Source organism: Saimiri boliviensis, chromosome 14, assembly GCF_048565385.1.
Source record: "Saimiri boliviensis isolate mSaiBol1 chromosome 14, mSaiBol1.pri, whole genome shotgun sequence".
Classification (NCBI taxonomy): domain Eukaryota; kingdom Metazoa; phylum Chordata; class Mammalia; order Primates; family Cebidae; genus Saimiri; species Saimiri boliviensis.
The window spans coordinates 14,815,109-14,840,750 of record NC_133462.1 but is presented as its reverse complement, the minus strand read 5'-3'; the positions used below and the strand labels follow the sequence as shown (position 1 = coordinate 14,840,750).

Sequence of the window (25,642 nt, the reverse complement as noted above, 5' to 3'; positions counted from 1 at the left end):
TCACAACCTGGCATGTTTTTTCTTCCTAGCAGACTTTTGTTCATCCTTTAATGTCAATCTCAGATCACCACCTCTGTGAAGCCCTCCCTGACTACCACAGGGGGAACCCCTGGAGACTGTGATAGCTTGTGTCTGTTCCCCCACCCTCTCTGAATCCAGCATCAGAAGCCCTTTGATGGCATGTCCTGGGTATAAATCATCTCAGCTCCAAACTCAGGGCCTACAAGGGGCCAGAGAGTTGGTCCAAGTGCTGTCACAGCTGGACAGAACTTGCATTTCCAGTTTTTGTGTCTTTTTGGAAACAGGGTCTCACTCTGTTGTCCAAGTTGGAGTTTGTGGTGCAGTCATAGCTCACTGCAACCTTGAACTCCTGGGCTTAAGTGATCCTCCTGCCTCACCCTCCTGAGTAGCTGGGACTGCAGGAGTGTGCCACCATGCCTGGCTAATTTTTAATTTTTTTTTTTGTAGAGACAGGGGTCTTGCTATGTTGCCCAGGTTGGTCTCCAACTAGACAAACCATCCTCTTGTCTTGCCTCCCAAAGTGCTGAGATTACAGGTGTGAACCTCCATGCCCAGCTGCATTTCCAGTATTTTGTCAGTTTGTTCCTGCTAACTTTGCTTCAGTTCTGTAGGGCGTTTGGGTCACTGGAGCCTTTGAGACTCAAGAGATTATTGTTTCCCCCTGGTGGATGCTGAGCCTGGTCTCCCTGGGACCAAGGCGAGTCCAGCTAACCTAAGGTCTTTAAGGGGAGGAGCTGAGGACCCAGCATTTCTTGGCAGTGTACCTGGATGAAGGAGGTAGGTCTGGTTTAGCAGGGAGTCTGCTCCCTTCTGGTCCCAAGAATCCAGGCCCCTACCCAGCTCATTCCAGGTTTCTTGGTTTCCAGCCGCTTGAGTCCGATGCTGCCCCCTGGTGGGCAAACACCCCAATTTGAGAGAGGCCAAACTAAATACTTTTATTTACAACAAACAAACAAACCAACCGACCTGCAAGGGAGGGCCAGTGCCCGCCCGTGCGGTGGTCGCATCAGCAGCATCAGCATCAGCATCAGCAGAAGGCAGTGGTGGCGTGCAGGTCCAGCCGTCTTGGTAACCGGTGTGTGCGCGCATCCCCCTCCCCCAGGAAGAGATTTCAGCTTTCAGGTCCCTACCCCGCCCCCTTATCACCCCCGACTTAAGGCACAGCCCGCGCCCCCTCCCGCCTGGCCTGGCCTGGAGCGCATTCATCACGGAGACCGGTGCAGATGGAAACAGGCTTTTAGTGTTTCCCCCTGCAGCCCTCGTCTTCCCGCGAGGCCTGGCACCACAGGGTGGCTCAGACCTGCGGCGGGGCAGGAGTGGGCGCAGCGGGCGGAGTGAGGACGAGGCGGATGCGCTCTACACACAGCTCGGCGGCCTGGCGTGTCTCGCGGCACAGCGACGCCAGGGTCAGGAAGCCATGTGGCAGGTCCTCCACCACGTGCAGCGTCACCGGCCGGTCCAAGTTGCGCAGTCGCCGCGCGAACATGACCGAGTCGTCCAGCATGGGGTCCAGTGCACACGCCTACAGGGCGGGACAGGGATGGACATGGGGAGGGGGCGGAGGACCGACAGACCGGGGTCAGGTAGAGCGAGGAGTTTGATGAACAACGGGGGTGGGAAATACGGATACATACAGGGGTGGACAGAGGCAGCAGACATGGGGGTGAGGAGTGGGGGAGAGAATGGTGGGGATGGGGGGAATTGTGGGAAGGAAGGGAGAATGACTTTTAACTGTGTTCCCTGGCCTCTGTCCAGCCTCTCCCTTTCCACCCCCTCCAAACCCACCGTTTTTTCTCTAGATTCTCCAAGCCCAAGGGACTGCCCCAACCATCCTGCCTCTTGGTGCTAAAAATTGCAAAAGAAAACGGGGGGAGGGCAGCCCTGAATCCTGTCCTCCTCCCTCCTGTTCATTTGGGGCATTATTCTCTCCTGGGAACACGCCTGTCGCTTTTTCCCCCCTCTGGAGCTTTCTCAGGTGTACTGTGCCCGGCCCTGCACCTCCCACCTCTGGTGCTCACCACGATGTGCACAGGTGGCAGGCTCTTGAGCATGCTGTCAGGTGCCAGCAGCGGCGACATGAAGGGATTCTTGACTATGGGCGAGGAGTAGAGGGGCATCTGTGTGGGACCCTGGCTGGAGCGCCGAGGGTGGAAACCCTGGGGAAAGGTGGCACTGACCCCCAGGCCTTTGTCCATGGGGCTCAGCTCATTTTTGGCCTCAGCCTCTTCCCCTGCATCCTCAGGCGGTAGTAAGAAGTCGACATTGGACGGCATGGAGGGGCCAAGTGTCTCAGCTGATAGCGATATCTCGGGGGTGTCTGGCGTCTCGGAGTTTCCCCTCAGGCTCAAGTCCCTCAGGGTCAGGTTCTTGAGGGAATCCGTGCCCAGTGGGCCCTGGGGCTGGGCCAGCGCTGCTTCAGACACACTGCGTCGCATCGGCTCTGAGAGAGGGGCAGCAGACAGGCCTGGCTCTGTTAGTTTGGGGGCGTGTGTGGCTGGCAGGGAAGGCCAGAGGAAGGGCACCTGTGAAAGGCTGTGTTTCCCCAGACTCATGCCTAGGGGATAGGTGGATGCCCAGGTGGTCATGGTGGGGGTCTTGGCAGTAGGGCTGTGTGTCATAGTGAAGGATGTGTGTGTGTGACTGGGAAGGTTAGGTGCAGTTTACCTCTAGGAACCTATTTTTTCTTCTAGATCAAAGAAATGAAAATAGTCCTTAGTTCATACGTGGCAGGACTCAGTGGGATAAGATGTGGGATTAGGTACCGCTACCCACTGGGGGATCATAATGTAGCAGTATTTTTTTTTTTTTGAGATGGAGTTAGGCTCTTATTGCCCAGACTAGAGTGCAATGGCGTGAACTCGGCTCACTGCAACCTCCATTTCCTGGGTTCAAGTGATTCTCCTGTCTCAGCCTTCTGAGTAGCTGGGATTGCAGGCGTGTACCACCACATCTGGCTAATTTTGTATTTTTAGGGTTTCTCCATGTTGGCCAGGCTGGTCTCAAACTCCTAACCTCAAGTGATCGCCCACCTTGGCCTCCCACAGTGCTGGGATTACAGGTGTGAGCCACTGAGCCTGAACTTTTTTGAGACGGACTTTCGCTCTTGTTACCCAGGCTGGAGTGCAATGGCGTGATCTCGGCTCACCACAACCTCCGCCTCCTAGGTTCAGGCAATTCTCCTGCCTAAGCCTCCTGAGTAGCTGGGATTACAGGCACGTGCCACCATGCCCAGCTAATGTTTTGTATTTTTACTAGAGATGGGGTTTCACCATGTTGACCAGGATGGGGTTTTGCCATGTGAGCCAGGCTGGTCTCAATCTCCTGACCTCAAGTGATCTGCCCACTTTGGCCTCCCAAAGTGCTGGGATTACAGGCGTGCGCCACCACACCCAGCTAATTTTTTTGTGTTTTTAGTAGAGACAGGGTTTTGCCACATTGGCCAGGCTGGTCTTGAACACCTGACCTCAAGTGATCTGCCCACCTCAGCCTCCCAAAGTCCTGGGATTGCAGGCGTGAGCCACCATGCCCAGCCTCTTTGCTGGGACTTTTGCTGTGCTAGGCTATCTCTCCTGGCCACCCTGGCAGGGCGTGTGATGGGAGGGAGTCACTCACCTGCTGTGGGCTCTGATATTTTTTGGGACTTGCGCCCACTCAACTCCAGGAAGGAGTTGAGCCATGATGAAGCCCCCAGGCGGAAGTCCCGGAGGAGCATGGCTGTGTCCCGCCTCACCAGCCCCATCATGCCTAGGGCTTTCTGGTCTGAGTTGGAGTGGTCCTCTGTCTTTGCACCTGCAGAGTATATGCGGGCAGCTGAGTTCTCTCTTTCTGTGTGTATTTGTGTATAAAAAGGCTTTTAATAAGTGAAAATGTCTAAGCTTCCAGAAGTTCTTCAATAGGATTTTAGAGGGAAGAAAATTCAAGAGGCCAGTGAGCCAGGCAGGTGAGGGAGCAGCAGAATCCCCTGCCTGCTGGCTGCCTCTGCCAGCCATAAATCTGGCACAGCCCCATGGCAGGAGGCTGTATGCCTCTGTACACACCCCAGCTGCGGGACCCCTCCTTGGAGGAGGGGGCGGGCAGGGCTGCCTTTGGTGCCACCAACCCACTGCAGTCCCCATGGCTCCTGGGCCTGTCCGGAGGGTCCTCACTAACCCCCTAAGGAGGGGGCTGCCCAGCCCTGCAAGCTGAGAAGAGGAGTCCGGGCAGCCTGGGCGAGAACCCTTGTCAGCCCCTGGCCAGGCAAGAGGCTCACCCTTCTCCACACTCCTGCCCTCCTCACGGGGCCCAGCTTGCTGACAGCCCAGGTCCGCCAGGAAGAGCAGCCTCCCCTGCCTTTCCACTGGGTCCAGTCTTAACGCACAGAACTTCAGGCATCTGTGGCCCCAGGGACCCAAGAATATCTTATTGCTTCAAAAGGATAAGGTGGCTGGGTGCATTAGCTCATGCCTGTAATCCCAGCACTTTGGGAAGCCAAGATGAGAGGATCGCTTAAGCCCAGGAGTTCAAGGCCAGCTTGGGCAACATAGCGAAAAACACAAAAATTAGCTGGGCATGGACGTGGCAGTGCACATATGTAGTCCCAGCTACTTGGGAGGCCAAGGCAGGAGGATCACTTCAGCCTGGGAGGTTGAGGCTGCAGTGAGGTGTGTTCGAGCCACTGCACTCAGCCTGAGCGACATGAGACCTTCTCACACACACACACAAAGGGACAAGGAGTGGCAGATTCCTCTGCCTGGCCTCTCCTTCCTCAGTCACAGGTGTCCCGGATCCCAGCCCGTCCCTGCAGGACCCAGACATCTATGCAGTCCCCTTTCCTGCTGAGGATATGGGCCTCACCAGTATAGGCGCTGACACACTTGGAAAGCACACTGAGGGGCAGCAGGGGGTCCATGAGGCTCAACAGGCGGGAGGGAGACGCAGCAGGCTGCAGCATTGTGGCCGGGTAGGCTGCCATGATGCCATCTGGCACCCGCACCCCATAGGCTGCTGCCCGAAGGGCCACAGTGAAGCAGAGGTTCCCGCCTGCACTGTCCCCGGCAAGGCATATTCGTTCTCCTGTTGAGCCTGGTTTGGGAGAGGGGTGGTTGGTCACAGCCTGGCAGGGGCAGGGGACTTCGGAGGGAGGGCAGGGAGGAACTCAAGCTGGGATAACTGGGCTCTCCAAGATGGGGTGTGGGGCACTCCAAGGTCTAGCAGACTGCAGTTTTGGAGACTGGCAGACTGAGGCACAGATTTGGGCTCATGTGGTAGGCAGAGGGTCAGGATGACTCAGGACCTGGAGAGGCCCAGGGAAGCGCTGGGAAAGCCTGGGGGTGCTGCAGGTTTGGAGGAGGGAGGGCAGGTGGTGGGGAAGGGGAGCTCAGGCCTGTTGGAGGAGGGGGCCTCAGAGGGTGGAATGGAAGGTCAGGGTTCAGGCTCAGCACAGAGGGGCTGGGCTATAGGCTCTGTGCCCTGTGGCATGGCCACACGTGCCTCATCGTCCTCCCAAGATGTTTACCTTTAAAGAGGAAGGTCAGAGACGCTGGCGTGTGGGATGGGAGGCTGGCATGGCAGGAAAGCAGGGCTTTGAGCTATCAGGGGATGGCAGAGGCCCAAGGAGGCAGGATGGTGGGTGGGAAGTGGAGGTGGAGGAGATGGACAGCTAGCCTTGGGTGCCGTGGCGAGGGACAGAGGATAAAGTGGCTGAGGCGGAAGATTAGGCAGGACCTGGGTAAGCAGGTGGCAGGAGCTGGGAGGTGTGGCGGGAGTGGAAGGTAGAGGGTGAGGCTGAGGCTGGAGGAGCTTGCAGCAGGCCGGGCTGGGATGGGAGCAGGCGCAGGTGGCCATGGGGGCCTGAGGCTCACCAAGGAGGGCACAATGTTTGACGGCCCAGCAGTAGGCAAAGAAGCACTCCTCCAGTGCACGGGGGAAGGGGGCCTCGGGGGCCAGGGAGTAGTCGATGGAGATGATGGGGGCACCCAGCTCCTGGGCCCAGCTCTTGAGGTAGGGCTCGTGGGATTTGGAGGTCTGGGCGACAAAGCCACCGCCGTGGAAGTGAACTACCAGGGACCTCGAGCGTGGCGCCTGCTGGGGGCGTGGCCACAGCTCCAGGCTCCGTTGGCCATTGGACTTCACCAGGCTGCTGAGCTCCTCACTGTCCTGGGGGTGAGGAGGGAGGCAGTGTGAGGCTGGGGAGGGCTGGCCAGGGCTGCCCCCTCTACGGGGACGCCAGGGAGGGTCTGCCCATGCTCCTCAGCTCTGTCCCTGTCCCTGGCTTAGGCTGGAACCCTACCTACCTGTCCTTCACGCAGGTCATAGGAGATAAGCCTGATGAGGACGGGCCCGGGGCCGGTGTGGGCCAGTGGGGGTGAGATGGTGACCGTGAGCGTGGGGTCGGCAGTCAGCGGCATCTCAAAGGCTTCAGGTGGCAGGCTGAGCAGGCGGCTTACCCTCACGGTGGCTGATGCCATGTTGGCCAGAGACTGGAGGGAGGGGACAGAAGGGGTGCTGGGTAGGGGCTGCCTGCAGGGGGGCCCTTCACCCCTCCCTCTGATCCCCAGTCTTTCCCCTTGTGTGCTATCCCTGAGCCTAGAGCCCCTCAGAGACCTACTGTGGCCTCAGATGGGTCTCTGGACCTCAGCGTCCCCATCTGTAACAGGCCCTCACCGATAGCACCTCGATCTCAGTGATATTCCAGAAGGCTTTCCAGAAGTGCACGTCCAGGTTCTGTGTGATCCGCTCAAACTCAGCCCCACGCAGCTCAGGGTCAATGGCAAAGCGGCCACTGGTGAAGAGGGAGCTGGCGGCCACACCTGGGGGTTGGAATGGGGGTGAGGGAGTCCCAGTGGGTCAGGCTGCTTGAGCAGGGGTGGGGAGGAGGGCCGGGGGGGAGACTGTAGGCAGGACCTAGCCAGGACTCACTGAGGCCTGTCTCGTTGCGTTTGTAGTGCTCCCCAAAGGACACCAGCCCGATAGAGATGGTCTGCAGGAATGGCCGGATGGCAGGTGTGAACTGTGGAGAGACGCCGCTGCGTCACCCACCGCTCAGGAGAGGGAGGGGGACAGGGCAGGATCGAGGCGCAGGGACGTGTTGGGGAGATGCGTTCATTCAGTGAACGTTTCACAGGCTCCTACTGTGTGCTGGGCATAGCTCTTGCCTGGTTCACGGACCTATGTTCTCAAAGGGAAAACAAGTGATCAGCACATAGGCGAAGCCAGAAGCAGTATCGCAACAAGGAATGATGAGTTTGAAAAGAAAAGGCAGTAGGTGGAATGGATAAGAGCAATGACTCGGGAGGAGGGATCTGCCTGAAGCGAGGGGAGGGTGTTCCCTGACGCGGGCACAGAGTGTGAAAGCTTAGAGGTGAGCTCTTGCTTGGTGCTTGCTGTGGGTAGCAAAAGCCAGGGAGGGAGCAGGGTGAGCAGTGGGGAGAGGGCCAGTTGGTGACACTGGAGAGGCAAGCGGGGCTCAGGTAGGGCCTGGGCAGAGGAGTTTGGATCTCATTCTCAGTGCCGGCTGGAGCTACTGGTAGGCTGCGAGCTAGGGCGTAAGATGTTGCGGGGACTTCCTGAAAGTCAAAGAGAGGATGGGTGAGAGAGGGGGCAGCCAGAAGACAGGAACAGGGAGATGGTCAGAGGCAGCCCATCAGGCACAGGGACCTGAGGCAGAAAGCCAGAGAGGGAGACAGGCCAGCTGGCACCACATGGGGAGGGGGAGACGGCGTCTGAGAGAACAGACAGGCAGTTAAGGAAAGACAGTGGGGGACAGGCGCGGTGGGGCTCACGCCTGTAAACCCAGCACTTTGGGAGGCCGAGACAGGCAGATAACTTGAGGTCAGGAGTTTGAGACCAGCCTGGCCAACATGGTGAAACCCCATCTCTACTAAACAAAATAGAAAAAGAAAAAAAAAAAAAAAAGACAAGATGATGGGGACACAGGATCAGAGGAAACAGAGCCACAGGAGGCTAGGGACTGGTGGGTTCTTCTGTTCCCTCTACCTTGGCCGAGGTCCTGCTGCATGCTAGACACTGGGCTGGAGCGGTGGCCACGACAGGGGAGGCCTCTCTGGGGGCTGACATTTTAGAGGGGAGACTGCCTCGCACCAAAGCAGAGCTGGGCCCTGCCCCTGGCTGGGTGCCCAGTAGGCCAGAGGGCACCTGAGTGCCTGGCTATTGTGGCTGGGATGCTGGTTCCGGCAGCCCCGGGAGCTCTTTCTCGTGACTCTAGGGTCATGGCTGGGACACAGGGAGGGGTGGCTGGCCCAGCTGGGCTGATCAATACTTGTGGGTTCAGCCCTGGTGAGGGGAGGTCTCCAGGAACGCTTGGGCTGGGTTGCTGAGGACAGGCTGGCCTGCAGGGAAACCTGGAGCGGGAGGCTGAGTTGCAGGGAGGCCCAGAGGGCCAGAAGAACTACAGGTCCCACAGCTGCAGATCCCTCCCTGAGGGGTCTGAAACTCAAGTGATTTCAGAGGCCAGACAGGTAACACAGAGTGAATGCATCTCCTAAGTGTAGGACAGTAGAGAGCAGTGGATATCCTGGTCAAAAAAGCTCTGCAGTTGGATTTCTTACTACTCAGCAGATTTGGCACAGGGACCATGAGTAGTTTGAGACCCCTGGCACGGCTCCGTCTGGGCTCCAGCCAACTTCCCCTTTCTGTACCTGCTGTTTCCTGGATCCAATAATGCTGACCACTGTGGTTACTTTATCACACTCTAGGCCAGGCCAGGGGCCACCGGGTGCCTTCATCGTGGGCCCAGAGGGGCACGGGGCAGGGGGCTCACCTGGAAGCCCAGGCAGCGGCCATAGAAGCAGCCCTTATGCAGCGTGACATACTCCCTCAGGAAGTCGGCAGTGAGCCCCTCGTCGCCCTCGAAGAAGAGCCCCCCGGGCTGATTGGTAACCAGTAGGCGCTGGGCATAGTAGACCAGAGCGCGGAGCTGGGTGAGGGCAGCCAGGTAGGCCTCCAGCTCGGCCAGGTTGTGGCTGGTGCGGAAGAAGATGCTGCGGCGGTTGGAAGCCACGTAGCGGGATTTGTGCAGGAGGTGCGCCAGGCAGCAGCGGGCCGTGTGCACTAGGCTGCGGTACCCGTTGGCTGGTGTCTCTGGGTCCAGGTCAAAGAGGTGTGCCACGCCGAGCAGGCGGCCCAGGGCTGGCTCCAGCCCCAGCGCCTGCTCCCGCACACCCTCGAAGACGCTTGATAGCCGCCGGGCCGTTTCCCCAGGGCCCTGGCTGGAGAAGAAGGCTATGTTGTCCTCCGCCAGCGTCACCAGCGACTGTGTCATTGTGCGCAAGTCCATGTTGTGGAGGAGCTTTGAGGCTGTGGGCAGGTGGGGAGGCCTGTTAGGTGGGGCTGGATCAAACCTTGCTCATCGGGGGCCCAGGAGTCTGTGCCCTAGCTACCCCTTCCTCTGTCAGACCCCAGCTCTTTCTTCCTTCAGTCACAGGGGCCCAGGACCCCAGGGTCCCCCTCTGTTAGACACAAGAGGTCACCCCCTTGTCTCTAGGAATCAGAAATTTGGGGACCCAGTTCACAGTGTCTTCCTCCCTCCTCGGGAGCCAGGAGTTCTGCCCCTCAGCTCCCTCCTCCCTCAGACCCAGGAGACCAGGCCCCAACCCTTCCTCCTCACGACCCAGGAGTCCCTGCTGTCACCTATTTGGGACTCAGAAACTTGCTGCCTCAGCCTCCTCCTATCCCTCAGACCCAGGAATCCCAGCATTCTCCTAAGCCCACACGACTCTGGTTCCCTAATTCATTTCTCTCTCCTATGATCCAGGAGGCTGCTGGTCCTTCTTGCTTCCTTCCAGGGACCCAAGAGTCCAGGCACCTGTCTCCATGAACTCTCCTGGGGTCCAACACTCCTTCTCCTAAATTCTAAGACATCTAGACCTCCAGTTGGTCCCCACTCTCAGGACCCAGGAGTCCAAGTCTCCCGTCCCATCTTTCCTTCTCAGGCCCCAAGTGCTACCCAAAGGCCACTCCCCTCTAACAGCATTTGGGAGAGTTAAGCCCCAGCCGGTCCATTCCCATCTTTCTGGAGCCTGGTCTCCAAGCCCAACTCTCTCCCTGAACCCAGGAGTTCACGATTCTAGACCTCACTCAAGATTGTTCCTTGTCCTTCAAGTCTGGCTGTGGAACCCCCTCCAAATCCCAGTTCCCTGTTTCTCTACGAGATCCCCAAAACTCAGTCTTGCTTCTTCCCCAGCAGGGTCCCCTGGCCTTCAGGCTTGTCAGTGTTTCTGGGTTGCACTGCCGGCCCTGCTCCCCTGCCTGGAACAGCAATACTCATTGCTGCTATCGACCTTGAGCATATCCATGCAGGTCCCGTGCTGAGAGCTTTCTGAGTGTTTCCTGCTTTAGTAAAATAACCCTCTGGGACCCATGCCACCTAGGTTGAAATCTCTATTATTGTCAGCATCCCCATTTTCTGGGACAGGAAACTGGCGCTCAGGTTTTAAGTGAGGAGGTAAAGGTTGCACTAAAAGTGGCAGAGCTTTTGTAAACCCAGCTCTCTAGGTCCACAGCCACTCTTATGGGGGGCTCCCCGCTAGGACTCTGGAAGTCACATCTCCAAACCTTGCCCTAGCCGGGTGTGTTGGCTCACACCTATAATCCCAGCACTTTGGGAAGGCCAAGGTGTGCGGATCACAAGGTCAGGAGTTTGAGACCAGCCTGACCAACATGTGAAACCTTGTCTCTACTAAAAATAGAGAAATTAGCCAGACATGGTGGTGCGGGCCTGTAATCCTAGCTACTCAGGAGGCTGAGGCAGGAGAACTGCTTGAACCCAGGACATGGAGGTTGCAGTGAGCTGAGATCGCACCACTGCATTTCAGCCTGCATGAGAGAGCGAGACTGTCTAAAACAAACAAAAAAACCACCTTGGATGACATCTGACTTTACACACTTCCTGGTCCTCAGTGCTCTTCCCTTTGAGATCCTTTCCCAGGCATTCAGGCCACCCTGTTTCTTGGATGCCCTGTCACCCAGGTCCTGAACAAGCTGCCCTTGGTGGAATGCTACCATCTGCTCCAGGGACTTCCCTCCCAAAGCCCAGCACCTTGCCTGTTCCCCTAGAAGAAGATATTTCCGTTCCCTTCTAGGTCCTGGGGCCTGGCAGTGGCCATTCCTGTCTCTTAGCTGGCTGCAGACTCACCCCTCCCAGGCATCTTCCGAGCTCCCCTGGGCTGGGACTGCTGGTCTGTGGCTTGTGCCAGTAGCAGCCTGGGGCAATAAACCCGGGGGCGGGGCTGGCCTGCCCAGGGTATAGCCATGCAAGCCACCTCCCACCCAGAAAGATCAGTGAGGACCACGTGCTGTAAACAGAGTAGAAAGCCCAGCTCCCTGCCCTGCCCCCCACCTGCTCCCAGATTCAGCTCAACTGGAAATCCTGTTACAGGCTCCTCTGTCTTAGAACCCAGGAGTCCACACCCCCAGCCCCCTCCTCCCTCAGACCCAGGAATCCAGGCCCCTAGCCCCTTCATCCTTTAGGACCCAGCAGTCCCAGCCCCAGTCCTGAACAAGTTGTCCCCTCTCACCCAGCCAGGCTGCCCTCTCTCTCCCCAGAGAAGGCTCAGGGAGCCAAAGGCCCAGTGATCTCAGCTCCCTCCTCCTTTTCTGGCCCTGGCACAGCCGGTCCCAGCTGTTGGGGGGAGAGAGGAGGTAGCCAGCTTTGCCTGTCCCTCCTGGGAGGACAAAAGCTGATTAAGGGCAGTGCCAGGCTCAGCTAGGGGCCTGAGTGGCTGGTCCTACTGGGTGGTGTGACCACACTGGGCACCCTGGATCTGCCACTTACCCCTCTCAGCCCACCCTGCTGTGACTGGCATCCCCACTTCAGGCTAGGGAAAGAGGCTCTAGAGACGCTTCACCCATGTCATTCCACACACTCCTTGCCTGGCCTTAGCTTGTCACCTCAAAGAGGTACTCTCCAGTTGTTCCTCTCCCTCATTATTTTCTGCCATGATACTTAGTTCTGTTCCATTCTGCCATTTGACACTGTATTTATTTTTTGAGACGGAGTTTCGCTCTTGTTGCCCAGGCTGGAGTGCAATGGCGTGATCTTGGCTCACTGCAACCTCTGTCTCCCAGGTTCAAGTGATTCTCCTGCCTCAGCCTGAGTAGCTGGGACTACAGGCACATACCACCATGCCTGGCTAATTTTGTATTTTTAGTAGAGATGGGGTTTCTCCATGTTAGTCAGGCTGGTCTCGAACTCCTGATCTCAGGTGATCTGCCCACCTCAGCTTCCCAAAGTGCTGGGATTACAGGCGTGAGCCACTGCGCCCGGCCTTGACACTTTATAAATTTGTTTACATACTTGTTCATCTCCACCAGGACAGAACTAGGTTTTATGGAGCTATGAAACTTAGAAGGTGCAGGGGTGTGGCCCTTCAGAAAGAAGAATACAGAATGACAAATACAAGATTAGAGCCTTGGAAGGGGCCTGTGCAACTGAGAGGCCCTGAGGCCTCAGGGTCATTTGCTTGGCTGGAGGTGAATCTTCTGTCTGGGACTGTGATTCCAGAGGTGGCCCTGGGGCCTGCCATGGGACCGGGCACATAGCAGGTGCTCCGTGGGTATCTGAAGCAGAAAGGAATGAATGAAGAGGCAGAGTGCGGGCAGAGGGGCTGGTTAGCTCGGGAGAGGACTGGCCCTCCCCAAGGCTGGTGGACAGATGGACAGACAGAGGCCTTAGGAGGCAGTGTTAGGCTTGCAGCTATGAAAATGGGATGATAACCCAAGCTGTCGACTCTGGATGAGTCTGGTTTCCTCATCTGGAAACTGCACTTGGCCGTTCTGCTGGCTCAGGGTGGGAGACAAGAAGTTGTTGTTTTTTTTTTTTTTTGAGATGCAGTCTTGTTCTGTTGCCAGGCTGGAGTGCAGTGGCTCGACCTTGGCTCACTGCAACCTCCCCCTCCCGGGCTCAAGTGATTCTCCTGCCTCAGCCTCCCGAGTAACTGGGAATACAGGCGCCTGCCACCACGCCCAGCTAATTTTTATATTTTTTAGTAGACATGGCCAGGCTGGTCTCTATCTCCTGACCTTGTCATCTGCTCGCCTCAGCCTCCCGAAGTGCTGGGATTACAGGCATGAGCCACCAAGCCTGGCTGTAAGACAGGATTTATAAGGATTTATAAGCAGCACCCACGGCTAGCATGTTCTGCACATGGTTTACTTTGTGGGCTCACTTGACCTCCCTGAAATAGTGTATTGGGTGATTTTTCTCTGCAGCACTTGTCACCATCTAGTGTACTATACAGTTTACTAAAGGAATACCTCACTTTACTGTGCTTCGCACATACTGGATTTTTTACAGTTGAATGTCTGTGGCAAGCCTGCGTTGAGCAAGTCTGTCTGCATCATTTTCCCACAGCAGGTGCTTACTTCCTGTCTCTGTCACATTTTGGTAGTTTTCACAGTATTTCACACTTTTCCATCATTATTATATCTGTTATGATGATCTGCGATCAATGATCTCTGACGTTACTATTGTAATTGGGGGCGCTGCCAACCACGTCCATGTAAGAGGGTGAACTTTACCGATAAATGTCGTGTGTGTTCTGACTGTTCCACTGACCAGCTATTTCTCCCATATCTCTTCTCCTCGAGCCTCCATACTCCCTGAGACATACAAAATTGAGGCTGGGTGTGGTGGTTCATGCCTGTAATCCCAGTACTTTGGGAGGCCGAGGCAGGTGGACCATTTGAGATCTGGAGTTTGAGACTAGCCTGGCCAGCATGGTGAAACCCCATCTCTACTGAAAATAAAAAATTAGCTGGGCATAGTGGCATGTGCCTGTGATCCCAGCTACTTGGGAGGCTCAGGCAGGAGAATTGCTTGAACCTGGAGGTGGAGATAGTAGTAAGCCAAGATCATACCACTGCACTCCAGCTGGGGCTATAGAGCGAGACTCTGTCTCAAATAAAGGCAATGAAAAATAAAATAGGCTGTGCATGGTGGCTCAAGCCTGTAATCCCAGCACTTTGGGAGGCTGAGGCAGGCGGATCACAAGGTCAGGAGATTGAGATCATCCTGACTAACACACTGAAACCCCATCTCTAGTAAAAATACAAAAATTAGCCGGGTGCGGTGGCAGGTGCCTATAATCCCAGCTACTCGAGAGGCTGAGACAGGAGAATCACTTGAACCTGGGAGGTAGAGGTTGCAGTGAGCCGAGATCATGCCACTGCACTCCGGCTTGGGCAACAAAAGCAAAACTCCATCTCGAAATAAAATAAAAAATAAAACAAAATAGAAATCAGGCCAATTAACAACCCTACAATGGCCTCGAAGTATTCAAGTCAAGGAAGAGTCTTGTGTCTCTCATTTTAAATAAAAAACTAGAAGTGATTAAGTTTAGTGAGCAAGGCATGTCCAATGCTGAAACGGGCTAAAAATTAGGTAGGCCTCTTTTGCCAGTTAGCCAAGTTGTGAATGCAGAGGAAAAGTTCTTGAAGGCAATGAAAGTGCTACTCCAGTGAACACATGAACGATAAGAAAGTGAACCAGCCTTATTGCTGATACGGAAAAAGTTTGAGTGGTCTGGATAGAAGGTCAAACCAGCCACAACATGTCCTTAAGCCAAAACCTAATCCCAAGCAAGGCCTTGTCCGTCTTCAATTCCATGATGGGTGAGAGAAGTGAGGAAGCTGCAGAAAAAAAGGTCGGAAGCTAGCAGAGGTGGATTCATGAAGTTGAAGGAAAGAAGCCGTCTCTGTAACATAAATGTGTGATGTGATGCAGCAAGTGCTTACCCAGAAGATCTAGCTAAGATCGTTGCTGAAGATGGCTACATATTTTCAACGTAGATGAAACCACCATGTATTGGAAGAGGATGCCATCTAGAACTTTCACAGATGGAGAGGAGGTCAGTGCCTGGCTCCAAAGCTTCAAGGCCAGGCTGACCCCTTGCCAGGGGCTAATGGAACTGGTGACTCAGTTGAAGCCCGTGCTCATTTATCATTCTAGAAATCCTAGGGCCCTCAGGATTACCCCAGATCTACTCTGCCTGTGCTCTTAAATGGAACAAAGCCTGGATGACAAGACGTCTGTTTATAACATGGTTTATTGAGTATTTCAAACCCACTGTTGAGACGTACTGCACAGAAGAAAACAAAGTATTTCTCAAGGACAATGCACGTGGTCACCCAAGAGCCCTGGTGGAGACATACAAGTAGATTAATATTGTTTTTCTTTTCTTTTCTTTTTTTTTTTTTTGAGATGGAGTTTTGCTCTTGTTGCCCAGGCTGGAATGCAATGGTGCAATATTGGCTCACCACAACCTCCGCCTCCCGGGTTCAAGCAATTCTCCTGCCTTAGCTTCCCGAGTAGCTGGGATTACAGGCATGTGCCACCATACCCAGCTAATTTTGTATTTTTAGTAGAGACAGGTTTCTCCATGTTGGTCGGGCTGGTCTCAAACTCCCGACCTCAGGTGATCCGCCCGCCTCGACCTCCCAAAGTGCTGGGATTACAGGCATGAGCCACCATGTCTGGCTAATGTTGTTTTCATGCCTGCTAACACATCATCTGTTCTGTAGCCCACAGGCCAAGGAGTAATTTCAACTTTTAAGTCTTACTATTTGTTATATTTTTAAAAATTTTTACTTTTAGAGATGGATTCTTGCTGTGTCACCTGAGCTGGAGTGAAGCGGTGCAGTCATACCTCATTGCAGCCTTGAACTTCTGGGCTCAAGTGATCCTTTCACGTCTGCCTCCTGAATAGTGGGGACTACAGATGGGCACCACTATGCTTAGTTAATTGTTTTTTCAGGTTTTTAGAGACAGAGTCTTGCTGTGTTGCCTAGGCTGGTCTTGAACTCCAGGCCATAAGAGATCGTCCTGTGTGCCTTGGCCTCTTGAGTAGCTGGGATTACAGGTGAGAGCCACTGCATTCGGCTAATTTTTTGTATCTTTTTAAGAGATAGGGCTGTGTTGCCTAGGCTGATCCTGAACACCGGACCTCAAGTGATCCTCCTGTCTCTGTATCTTGAATAGCTGGGATTACAAGCATGTTTCACCATGCCCAGCTCTAAGTCTTATTAAATAATAAAAAATAGAAATACACTTTGTGGGCTGGAAGCAGTGGCTCATATTTGTAACCCCAGCACTTTGGGAGGCCAAGGCAGGAAGACTGCTTGAGGTAACAGTTTGAAATCAGCCTGGGTAACAGTGAGATCACCCCCGCAACAAAAAATAAAAATAAAAAAGAAATACATTTGATATCCAGGAACAATGGCAACAAAGGATTTAGACTACGACATAGACTGGGTTGATGAAGCACCAGCAGGCTTTGAGAGGGCTGATCCCAATTTTTTTTTTTTCGAGGTAAGTTTTGCTCTTGTTGCCCAGGCTGGAGTGCAATGGCACAATCTTGGCTCAATGCAACCTCCACCTCCCTGGTTCAAGTGATTCTCCTGCCTCAGTCTCCCGAGTAGCTGGAATTGCATGTCCCCACCACCACGCCCGGCTAATTTTTATACTTTTAGTAGAGAGGGGGTTTCACCATGTTGGCCAGGCTGGTCTCAAACTCCTGACCTCGGGTGATTCGCCCACCTCAGCCTCTGAAAGTGCTGGGATTACAGGTGTGAGCTACCACGCCTGGCCTGACTTCAGTTTTGAAAGTTCTACTGTGGGCAAAATGGTATCAAACAGCATCGCATGCTATGGAGAACTGTTTTGTGAAAGAGGAGTTTATTGATGCAGAAAACTTCATTGTTACCTTATTTTAAGAAATTGCTATGCCGGGCGCGGTGGCTCACGCCTGTAATCCCAGTACTTTGGGAGGCCGTGGCGGGTGGATCACAAGGTCAAGAGATCGAGGCCATCCTAGTCAACATGGTGAAACCCCATCTCTACTAAAAATACAAAAAATTAGATGGGCATGGTGGTGTGCACCTGTAATCCCAGCTACTCAGGAGGCTGAGGCAGGAGAATTGCCTGAACCCAGGGGGCGGAGGTTGCGGTGAGCCGAGATCGCGCCATTGCACTCCAGCCTGGGTAACAAGAGCGAAACTCCGCCTCAAAAAAAAAAAAAAAAGACAAAGAAATTGCCATAGCCACCTTCCACAACCAACCACCACCCTGATGAATCAACAGCCATCACTACTGGCCCTCCACCAGCAAAAAGATGAGGATTTGCTGAAGGCTCAGATGATCATTAGCACAGTATGGGGCCAGGTATGATAACTCATGCCTGTAATCCCAGCACTTTGGGAAGTTGAGGCAGGAGGCTCACTTGAGGCTAGGGGTTCGAGACCAGCTTGGGCAAGACAGTGAGACTCATCTCTACAGAAAAAAATTAAAATATGTACACAGTATTTTTAGACATATGCTATTGTACACTGAATAGACTATAGTATAGTGTAAACATAACTTTTCTATGCACTGGGAAACCAACAAATTTGTGTGACTTGCTTTATCAGGTGGTCTGGAACCAAACCCAAAATGCCTGTATTTACATTGTTTGCCCTCTGCCTCCCCCACTAGATTATAAGCTCCTTCCTCCAAGGGGCAGGAAGTTTTGCTTGTTTTATTCAGCCCTTGGGCAGCACTTGGTGCACTGCCGCCCCTTGGTAAAATGGCGGCATCCATGCGGGTAGGGATCAATGGGTAGGGATCTTTTAGGATGAGAAGGCCGGGCACAGTAGCTCACACCTATAATCCCAACACTTTGGGAGGCTGAGGCCAGTGGATCACCTGAGGTCAGGAGTTCGAGACCAGCCTGGCCAACATGGTGAAACTCTGTCTCTACTAAAAATACAAAACTTAACCAGGCGTGGTGGCACGTGCCTGTAATCCCAGCTACTGGGGGTCTGAGGCAGGAGAACTGCTTGAATCTGGGAGGCGGAGATTGCAGCCAGCCAAGATCATGCCACTGCATTCCAGCCTGGGTAACAAACAGATACTATGTCTCAAAAAAAGAAAAGAAAAGAAAAGATGAGGAGAGGGGACATTTCTGACAGAACAAGTGACTGTAAAAAGGAGTTGGGAAGGGCCTGGACCCAGGCTCTAAGGACTCCAGAGCTCTGCCCTTTGTCCTGTTCCAGGCAGCTCCCTGAGGGCTGGGCTGGGTGGAGCTGGCAGGAAGGGATGTTGAGGTTGCCAGAAACTTGCCAGGAATCCCTGGCAGAGGGCACTGGGGCAGGGGCAGGACTACTAGGGCCGTGGGTGAGGACTGGGGCAGAGGTAGGGCCGAGGGGATTCGGCTTTAGGGGGTGTGTCCCACTGACTGACTATCCCCCCTAGGCTCTTTCTTTGCCTGAAAGAGTTTCTCGACAGCCGGATCCGTCTCCTGAGGACTGAGCAGGGTAAGAACCTCAGTGGGGAGGAAAGCTGTGTGGGGGATGGAAAGGGGATGGAGGAATGGCCAGGGCTGGGGCCTTGGTAGGAAGCAAAGGCTTCTGAAGTGAAGCTTGGAATCAGATGCAGGCAGGGACAGTGAGTGGCTAGATCCCCGAGAATGTCTGCATAAAAGAGCAAATGTTGCACCAACAGCCTCTGCGTGCCTGGTCTCCGTGTGTGTATTTAGAACAAATCTCTCCCCATTTGCTCAAGCTGGAACCCAGACTGTCATCCCGGCTACCTCCCCACACCCCAACTCCCATGCAATTCATCCCTAGTCCTGCGCACCCTGCCTATTAGGGGCCTCAGGAACCCGGCCCTTCTCCCCACCTCCACTGCCTCCTCCCTGGTCCAGGATGTAGCATCATTATCTGGGTAACTGTGACATCTCTGATTTTGTTCTCTTTGATCTGTTGTCCACATAGCAGCCAGAGTATCTTCCTAAAACATAAATCTGTTCACACACTTCCAACCCTTCAACATCCCCTGCCTTGCTCTTAGGGTAAAGCCCCTAGTCCTGGGCGTGACCTCCCAAACCAGGTACCATCCTCCTTTCTCGTTCTCTATTTTTTTTTTTTTTTTTTTTTTTTGAGACAGAGTCTTGCTCTGTCACCCAGGTTGGAGTGCACTGGTGTGATCTCGGTTCACTGCAACCTCTGCCTCCCGGTTCATGCAGTTCTCTGCCTCAGCTTCCCAAGTAGCTGGTATTACAGACATGCGCCACCATGCCCAGCTAATTTTTGTATTTTTAGCAGAGACAGGGTTTTCAGCATGTTGGCCAAGCTGAGTTTGAACTCCTGACCTCATGATCCACCTGCCTTGGCCTCCCAAAGTGCTGGGATTATAGGTGTGAGCCACTGCACCTGGCCCTCTCTCTCTTTTTGAGACAAAGTCTCACTGTTGCCCAGGCTGGAGTACAGTGGTTGATCACAAGTCACTGCTGCCCTGACCTCCTAGGCTCAACTGATCCTCCCATCTCAGCCTTCCTGGTAGCTGGGACTACAGGTACACCCCACCATGCCCAGCTAATTTTTGTATTTTTGGTAGAGATGGGGTCTCGCTATGTTGCCCAGGCTGGCCTCAAACTCCTGGACTCTAGTGATCCTCCCACCTTGGCCTCCCAAAGTGCCAGGATTACAGGTGTGAGTCACTGTACCCAGCCAGCCACCATCCTCTCTTAACCTGCCTGCCCTGTTTCGTCTTCCTCTTTGTCTTGGCCTTGGCTGAGCTCCCTCTGCACTGTAACTCACTACTTCCTCAAGCCTCAGGTCTTTCTCTATTCTGACCTCTCTGCTCCCCTGCCTTCCCCCAGCACAGCACTTAATGCCTGCCCACCCTTGGGTCCAATATTGCCTCCTTGGGAAGCCTCCCAACTCTGTCTTCTCAGGGTATTCTTCTCTGTTGTATTTATCACAGTTTACAGTCATAGTCTTATCTGACTAATATCTGTGTCCCCAGCTCAACTGTGAATCTGTCCTTCTTGCTACCGAGAGCCCAGGCCTGGCACAGCTTGATGTTCAGTGAATGTCTGCCGAACAAATCTGTGTGATGGGAACCTCTTGGGCCCAGAATCAAGTTTGAGTCCACGGCAGTTGTAGGCCCACAAACTCCCTGCCCCGAGGAGACTGGGGCAGCCATCTCTTTGCCCTCACTGAGCAGGTAAGGAAGCCCAGGCGGCCTTGGTCCCTCAGAGCCCCAGTGTCGTCATCTGAGAAATGGGGTGATCATAAGGACACTAGCCTCATCCAGTTACTGGCAAAATGAAACTGATGACGAGGATTGCTCCAGCCAGCCCCGATGCCCTTGAGGCAGGAGCGAGGTCTGATTAATTCATCTAAGGCCAGGCACCAGGGCAGGCTTCAGGAAATGACAGGCAAATCGTGAAGTTTGCAGTCATGAGCCTTTGTGACTGGCTTATTTTGCAGGGAGCCCTACTCAACTGGATTCTGACTCCTCATGACAACCCTAAGGGAAGCATGATTATTAATATCTCTGTTACAGTTCACACATTCCTTCACTTATTAATCCAATAAATATTTGATTGTCTAGGTACCTGGCATACCAGGCTCTGTAAATATAGGGTAAACAAGGCAGATACAGCTCTGCTTTTAGGATGCTCACTGTCTGGCGGAATAACAGTAATAATAACCTTCACTTCTCATGAGGGTTTGCTGGGTGCCTGTGCCATATGCTCTACACTCATTCAAACCTCACAGAAGGAGGCACTCCTATCATCATACCCATTTTACAGCCAGAAAGCTGAGGCAGGGAAAGAGGGAGTCTTCTGTCCAGCGCATCACTGCTCCTAGCCTGAGGAACCAAGTTTCTGAGGCCCACATTTCTTAACCATAGTCTGTACTGCCTCTGGGTATGCCATACTGCTTGTGAGGCTCAGTGTCTTGTTGTGACAGCAAGTGCCCTTGGGCTCCAGTCTGTCTGCTCTCTGAGCCTGTCTGAGCCCGTGTGTGTCTGGAGCCAACTCCAGGTCAACTCTGGGCTAATGATATGTTCTACCGCAGGGAAAACAATGAGTTTGGGGTTCCCGGGGCTGAGGGGTGGTGGCAGTTTCTTTCCTGCATGGGAACTTCTCACAGGTCCTCATGCTGACTGACAAATGCTCCTAACTGAGGACCTGCCCCTGCCTGAGGCTTGCAGGATTTGATGGTCTGTCAGCCACCCTTTCTTCAACCTTTTGAGATCTGAAAATAATGTGACATCTAGAGGAATCAGGCCTTCCCTTCTTTTTCCTGAGGCAGGTGTGGAGGTCTAAAGCCAAGCCAGGGCCCCTCGTCTTGGAAGGGGTAGGGGTCAGGGCTAGGCCCCAGTGGAACCGGCTGAAGCAGGTGGACTGACATGGATGGATGGATGGACTGACTTGCCGGGTGGGAGGTCGGGACTGCGATGAGCTTTACTGGCCCCGCTGCACTCTCCGCTACGGGTACCCCTTCCTCCTACCTCTCGCTGACTCACCCCTAGACCTCCTCTTTGAGTAACAGCTGCTAATCCCCTTCCCCTTTATCCTCTCAAGAGCGATGGAGCCCTGAACATCGGCGCTCGAACCATTCCCCAGGTGGGAAACACTGAGGGCAGCCGTTGCCCTTGATCACACAGCGAATGCGGAAGCCGAGCGGGAACACTGGTCCACGAGGCTCGCATTCCGGACTCTGCTCCCAAGTGGATCTGGGCGTCAGCTAGTCCCAGTGCCAGGGTGGGCCTCTCGGCTCTCACATCACCCCCTTCTCACAATGGATCATCCCGTCGCCCCCGCGAGCGGCAATGGGCCAGTCCGCGGACCCCCGCACTCCTCGCGGCAGTGGGCCAGTCCACGCTGTCCCCATTGCCCCGCAGGATGTTCGAGGTTCCTTCCGGGCTGCTGCCGGTCTCCGCGCGCTCACCTTTGGCCTTGCCTTTTCGCCACCGCCGGCGACCGCGGCTCCTGGAGCCCTCTTTGGCATTCTTCGAGGCCGGGGCGGCCTCGGCGGCTTGCGTTCCCCCAGCCGACTCCATCAATTCCCCGCGGTCTTCGCGCGGGGGCCAATTCCAGCCGCGAGGCCCTGCCCGAAGGGCCAATCCTCGCTACACACTGCGATGGGCCCCCCTCCCATCACCCAATCCCGGGCTTGCTCTTCTGTGGGCCCCGCTCCCTAGCCAATCCTGGTCTCCTTCCGCTGCCGTGCTCCGCCCCAACTGCCAGAATTTAAGACCTGGCTCCTCCCCTACCGCGCATTAAAGGGCTACCGGCCAACAAAAATGCAGTCTCGGAGGCGGCGAAAACTGTCCTTCCGGCAGGACTAGTGCGGAGCCCCGCTGGGAGCACCCCAGCAGGGAAGTCCCAGTCTTCCCACGTGCTGGGAAACATCTCACGTGCAGACTCAGCCTCGCCAGCCCACTCACCTTGCCCTGGAGGGCTCCCCTAGAACGCGGCCCGACCCGCCTGCTGAATGGGGAAAGCGGGGCGCCTTTGAGCCTCTGCCTGGGGTTGGGGCGGGCTAGGTCCTCTGCCAACTCAAAAGACGAGGCGGGGCGCCAGCGTTGGAGGCGTGGCTGTGCCCGAGAGCCCCTAGAGGAGGGAGCCCCGCCTTCCCTCTCCAGTCTCCTGGTCCTCTTGTTGCTCTTTTTCTCGGGGACCTTTCTCCGCCCACCTCATCCCTACTCCGGAGAACGGGGAGGGAGAGGTGTCGTGTGTGTGTGTGGGGGGGGGTCGGGTGGGGGAAGAATGCTCGGCGCCTGCGCACTAGCTTCAAGCTGCGGGCCCGCCCACGAGAGGAGGAGGAGGCAACCACGCTTGCCTAAGAAAAGGCGGGAAACAGGAGGCTCGACGCTCGCGCACGCGCACACGCACACAGCCAACTGCTTCTGGACCCCGGGAGTGGCGGCCTTGCCCGCCATGGGGGTGTGGGGAGGGCGTCCTTTGCGACTGTGCTCTGGAGTCCTGGAGAAACAGCTTTCCAGGTCCTCAGTCCCTGTCCTGCCTGCCGGCTCTGAGAAACGAGTTACCCTCTTCTCAGCTCTGGGAGACACGGGATGGACTGGCCGCCATTTCCTGCCCCCGGGACGAGGGCTTCCCAGGTGCCCGCAGCTTCAGGATTAGGGCTGCGTTGTTTTTTCCCCCCCACCTCGGGCGACTTCAACAAGTAACCTCCAGTTCCATGGATAAAACTTGCATTCCCCGCTTCTCCATGGCGGGGGTTTTGAGCTTGGAGAAGGAAGATTGGAGCTTCCTGGGGCTTCTGTGGAGCATGCAGCGGGCGGCACTGGGCCCGGGGAATAGGAGGAGAAGGGGACGGAGCGCCTGCGGCGAGCCCAGAGCTTTGGGTCCATCACCCTCTGACGCTGCTCCTCCAGCTTTTCTGCCGTCAGTCCCTGACCTTGCCTGAGACCTTGGTGGCTCCCGCACCTCCCTCCAAGCTTCTCCTTGCTGAGAACACAACCCGCAAGGCTGTTCCGCCTGGCTGGACTGAGATCCCTACGGAGGCAGCCTGGCAGGGAGCAGGTGTCTTCCTGGCAGCAGAGGACAGACCTGGTAAACTGAGAGATGGTTGATGCCCTGAAGTTCTGCCTAGCCTGCATGGAAACTCCAAAGGGTAAGGTTCCCTGTCTCGCATTGTATTGCTGGGACTCAGCCCGTGTCTGCCCCAGAGCTGGTGCTTGGTCGGTTTCTGTGGATGGATGAATGAATCCTGGCAAGAGGGCCGCTTTCCTGGTCTCCTGGTCCCTAGCCCAGAGTGCTTTCCCACTCTGGGATTTGATTTCCCCAAATCCTCTTAGGGAGGCAGTCGGGTCCAGAGACCCCGGCTTCAAATACTGACTTTGCCACTTCCTAACTGCATGGCCCTGTGAAAGATACTTTCCTTCTTTATTTTTCTGCTTCAGTGTCCTCATTTGCAGAATGAGAATGTTGGCCGGGTGCAGGGTGGCTTATGCCTGTAATCTCAGCACTTTGGGAGGCTGAGGTGGGAGGATTGCTTGAGGCCAGGAGTTTGAGACCAGCCTGGGCAACATAAGTGAGATCACGTCTCTACAAAAAATGTAAAAAATAACCGGGCATGGTGGTGCACCTGTAGTCCCAGCTATTCGGGAGGCTGAGGTGGGAGGATGGCTTGAGCCCAGGAGTTCGAGGCTGCAGTGAGCTGTGACTGCACTCCAGCCTGGGCAACACAGTGAGACTTCGTTTTATTTTATTTTTTCCTTTTCTTCTTCTTCTTCTTTTTTTTTTTTCTGTTGCCCAGGCTGGAGTGCAGTGGCACAACCTTGGCAACTTCCTACTCCCAGGTTCAAGCAGTTCTCTACCTCAGCCTCCCAAGTAGCTGAAATTACAAGCACCTGCCACCATGTTCAGATAATTTTTGTATTTTTGGTAGAGAAAGGGTTTCACCATCTTGGCCAGGCTGGTCTTGAACTCCTGACCTCATGATCCACCCCCTCATCCTCCCAAAGTGCTGGGATTGGAGGCGTGAGACACTGTGCTGGACTTTTTTTTTTTTTTTAAATAATGGCAATGTTGATCTTTATGTCAGGATTGTTGAAGGATGACCAGAGCTAACTTGATACACTGTAAGTTTTTAGTATTTCTTAAGTAAATGAATGTCCCTGAGAGGCTTCAGTTCCTTCAGGTTCAGACTTACCTGTGTCCTGGTAGTGTCTGTGATTCCGGGCACTGGTTTTCTCATGTGGCGATGTCCCACCATATCCTGACATTGCTTTGTAACCGGATTTTCTTTTCAAGGCTAGCTTCACTCCCGGGGCCACCATTCCAGCCGTCATGGCTGAAGAATCTATGTCTGAAGATGACCCCATATCTGATTCTGACTCAGAATCTGTGACCCACTCAAAATATGCCTTCCACTCTAGGGCTGATTGCTGTATGGACAGTTCCTGCAGTTTTTTTAGAAATCCTGGCTCCGTCAAAGATCCTTGCTTGGATTTGGCTCCCTGAACTGGAGTTGTTCGCTGGGTTGTAGGGTCTGACTGTTCAGATGTCTCTTGGGATATAGATTCAGTGGGGGCAGGTGGTTTCCTTTGGGCTCCAGGTTTAGTCTGGGCCGCAGGTATCGATTCAGCTTCCTGTTGAGTTGGAGTTGGCTTTCCTGGCCCGGGCCCTGGCTGGGCTACTTGTCTTTGTCTCAGTGCTGGCTCCTGCTGAGTTGTAGATTCTTTTTCTAGCCCAGGTCCCTGCTGGGAAGCAGTTTCCTGTTGAGTGAGGGGCACCCTTTTGATGTGAGGTGATTGCTGTGGTGCAGGCTTTTGTGGGGCAAGAAATTCCTCTTGCAAAGCAGATATATGTTGGGCTCTAGGTTCATTCTGGGATTTGGCATCATGTTGGGCAGGGGGCTCCTGCTGAGTGAGGGGTCTTTGCTTTGAAGCAGGCTCCTGTTGAGTATTGGATCCCTTCGGAGTCTTTGATTCTGGCTGGGCTGTGGGTGTCTCTTCTGGCCTAGGCTCGGGCAGGGTTATAGGCCTCAGGTGTGGCTCAGGTTCCCAATCTGGCCTAGATACTGACTGAGAACCTGGCTCCATTGTTATTTCCCTCACCGGAGAGGTTGATCTCCGAGGTTTCATCCTTCTGGGCTCTCACCCAGGCCTCTCTCTTCACAGATCTCTTATTGATTCCTCATGATGGCACTTCCCTTTGGGTTCCACTTCATCCTGGCATCACTAGTCTTCCTTTTTAAGGCAGCTGGCGTGGGCCGATCACAGCTGGCCCCCGCTAAGTGATGAACTCTGTTGCCTCTTTTGAGGGAGGATTAGGAATAGGAGGAGCCTATGTGCCTAGCACTCTCTTACAAGAAGGGAGGGGCTAGC

General features: G+C 54.6%; 1 protein-coding gene and 1 long non-coding RNA gene across 15 annotated transcripts in view; one reads left to right on the top strand and one right to left on the bottom strand.

Annotated features, from left to right (window-relative positions):
• The window catches only part of LOC120362736 (uncharacterized), a 403,841-nt gene that overhangs the window by 3,405 nt on the left and 374,794 nt on the right, over window positions 1-25,642 (top strand). For 6 of the 11 annotated variants that reach the window (XR_012513668.1, XR_012513672.1, XR_012513669.1 and 3 more), the window contains exon 1: window positions 11,677-19,999. The exons of 1 other annotated variant lie outside the window; for it this stretch is intronic. This is a non-coding gene — a long non-coding RNA (uncharacterized LOC120362736). Of the gene's footprint in view, window positions 1-11,676; window positions 20,000-23,185; window positions 23,425-25,642 lie in introns of those variants that run through there. 4 more of the 11 variants (XR_012513673.1, XR_012513664.1, XR_012513670.1 and 1 more) reach the window with 3 other exon arrangements.
• LIPE (lipase E, hormone sensitive type) lies at window positions 931-25,372 on the bottom strand. 4 transcript variants are annotated; one of them, XM_074385604.1, is made up of 11 exons: window positions 11,153-11,270; window positions 8,780-9,315; window positions 6,919-7,009; window positions 6,664-6,809; window positions 6,294-6,479; window positions 5,862-6,156; window positions 4,855-5,082; window positions 3,634-3,810; window positions 2,199-2,461; window positions 2,040-2,113; window positions 1,453-1,543 (listed from the first exon to the last, which is right to left on the bottom strand). In XM_074385604.1, exons 1-11 carry the CDS (start codon window positions 11,268-11,270, stop codon window positions 1,468-1,470), a joined length of 2,190 nt encoding a protein of 729 aa, XP_074241705.1. In that variant the 3' UTR covers window positions 1,453-1,467. The 4 variants fall into 4 exon arrangements, with proteins under 4 accessions (XP_003943249.3, XP_010329386.3, XP_010329387.3 ...); XM_003943200.4 differs by lacking the exon at window positions 11,153-11,270 and adding an exon at window positions 24,466-25,372 and having other exon boundaries at window positions 931-1,543; window positions 2,040-2,461; XM_010331084.3 differs by lacking the exon at window positions 11,153-11,270 and adding an exon at window positions 21,736-22,205 and having other exon boundaries at window positions 931-1,543; window positions 2,040-2,461.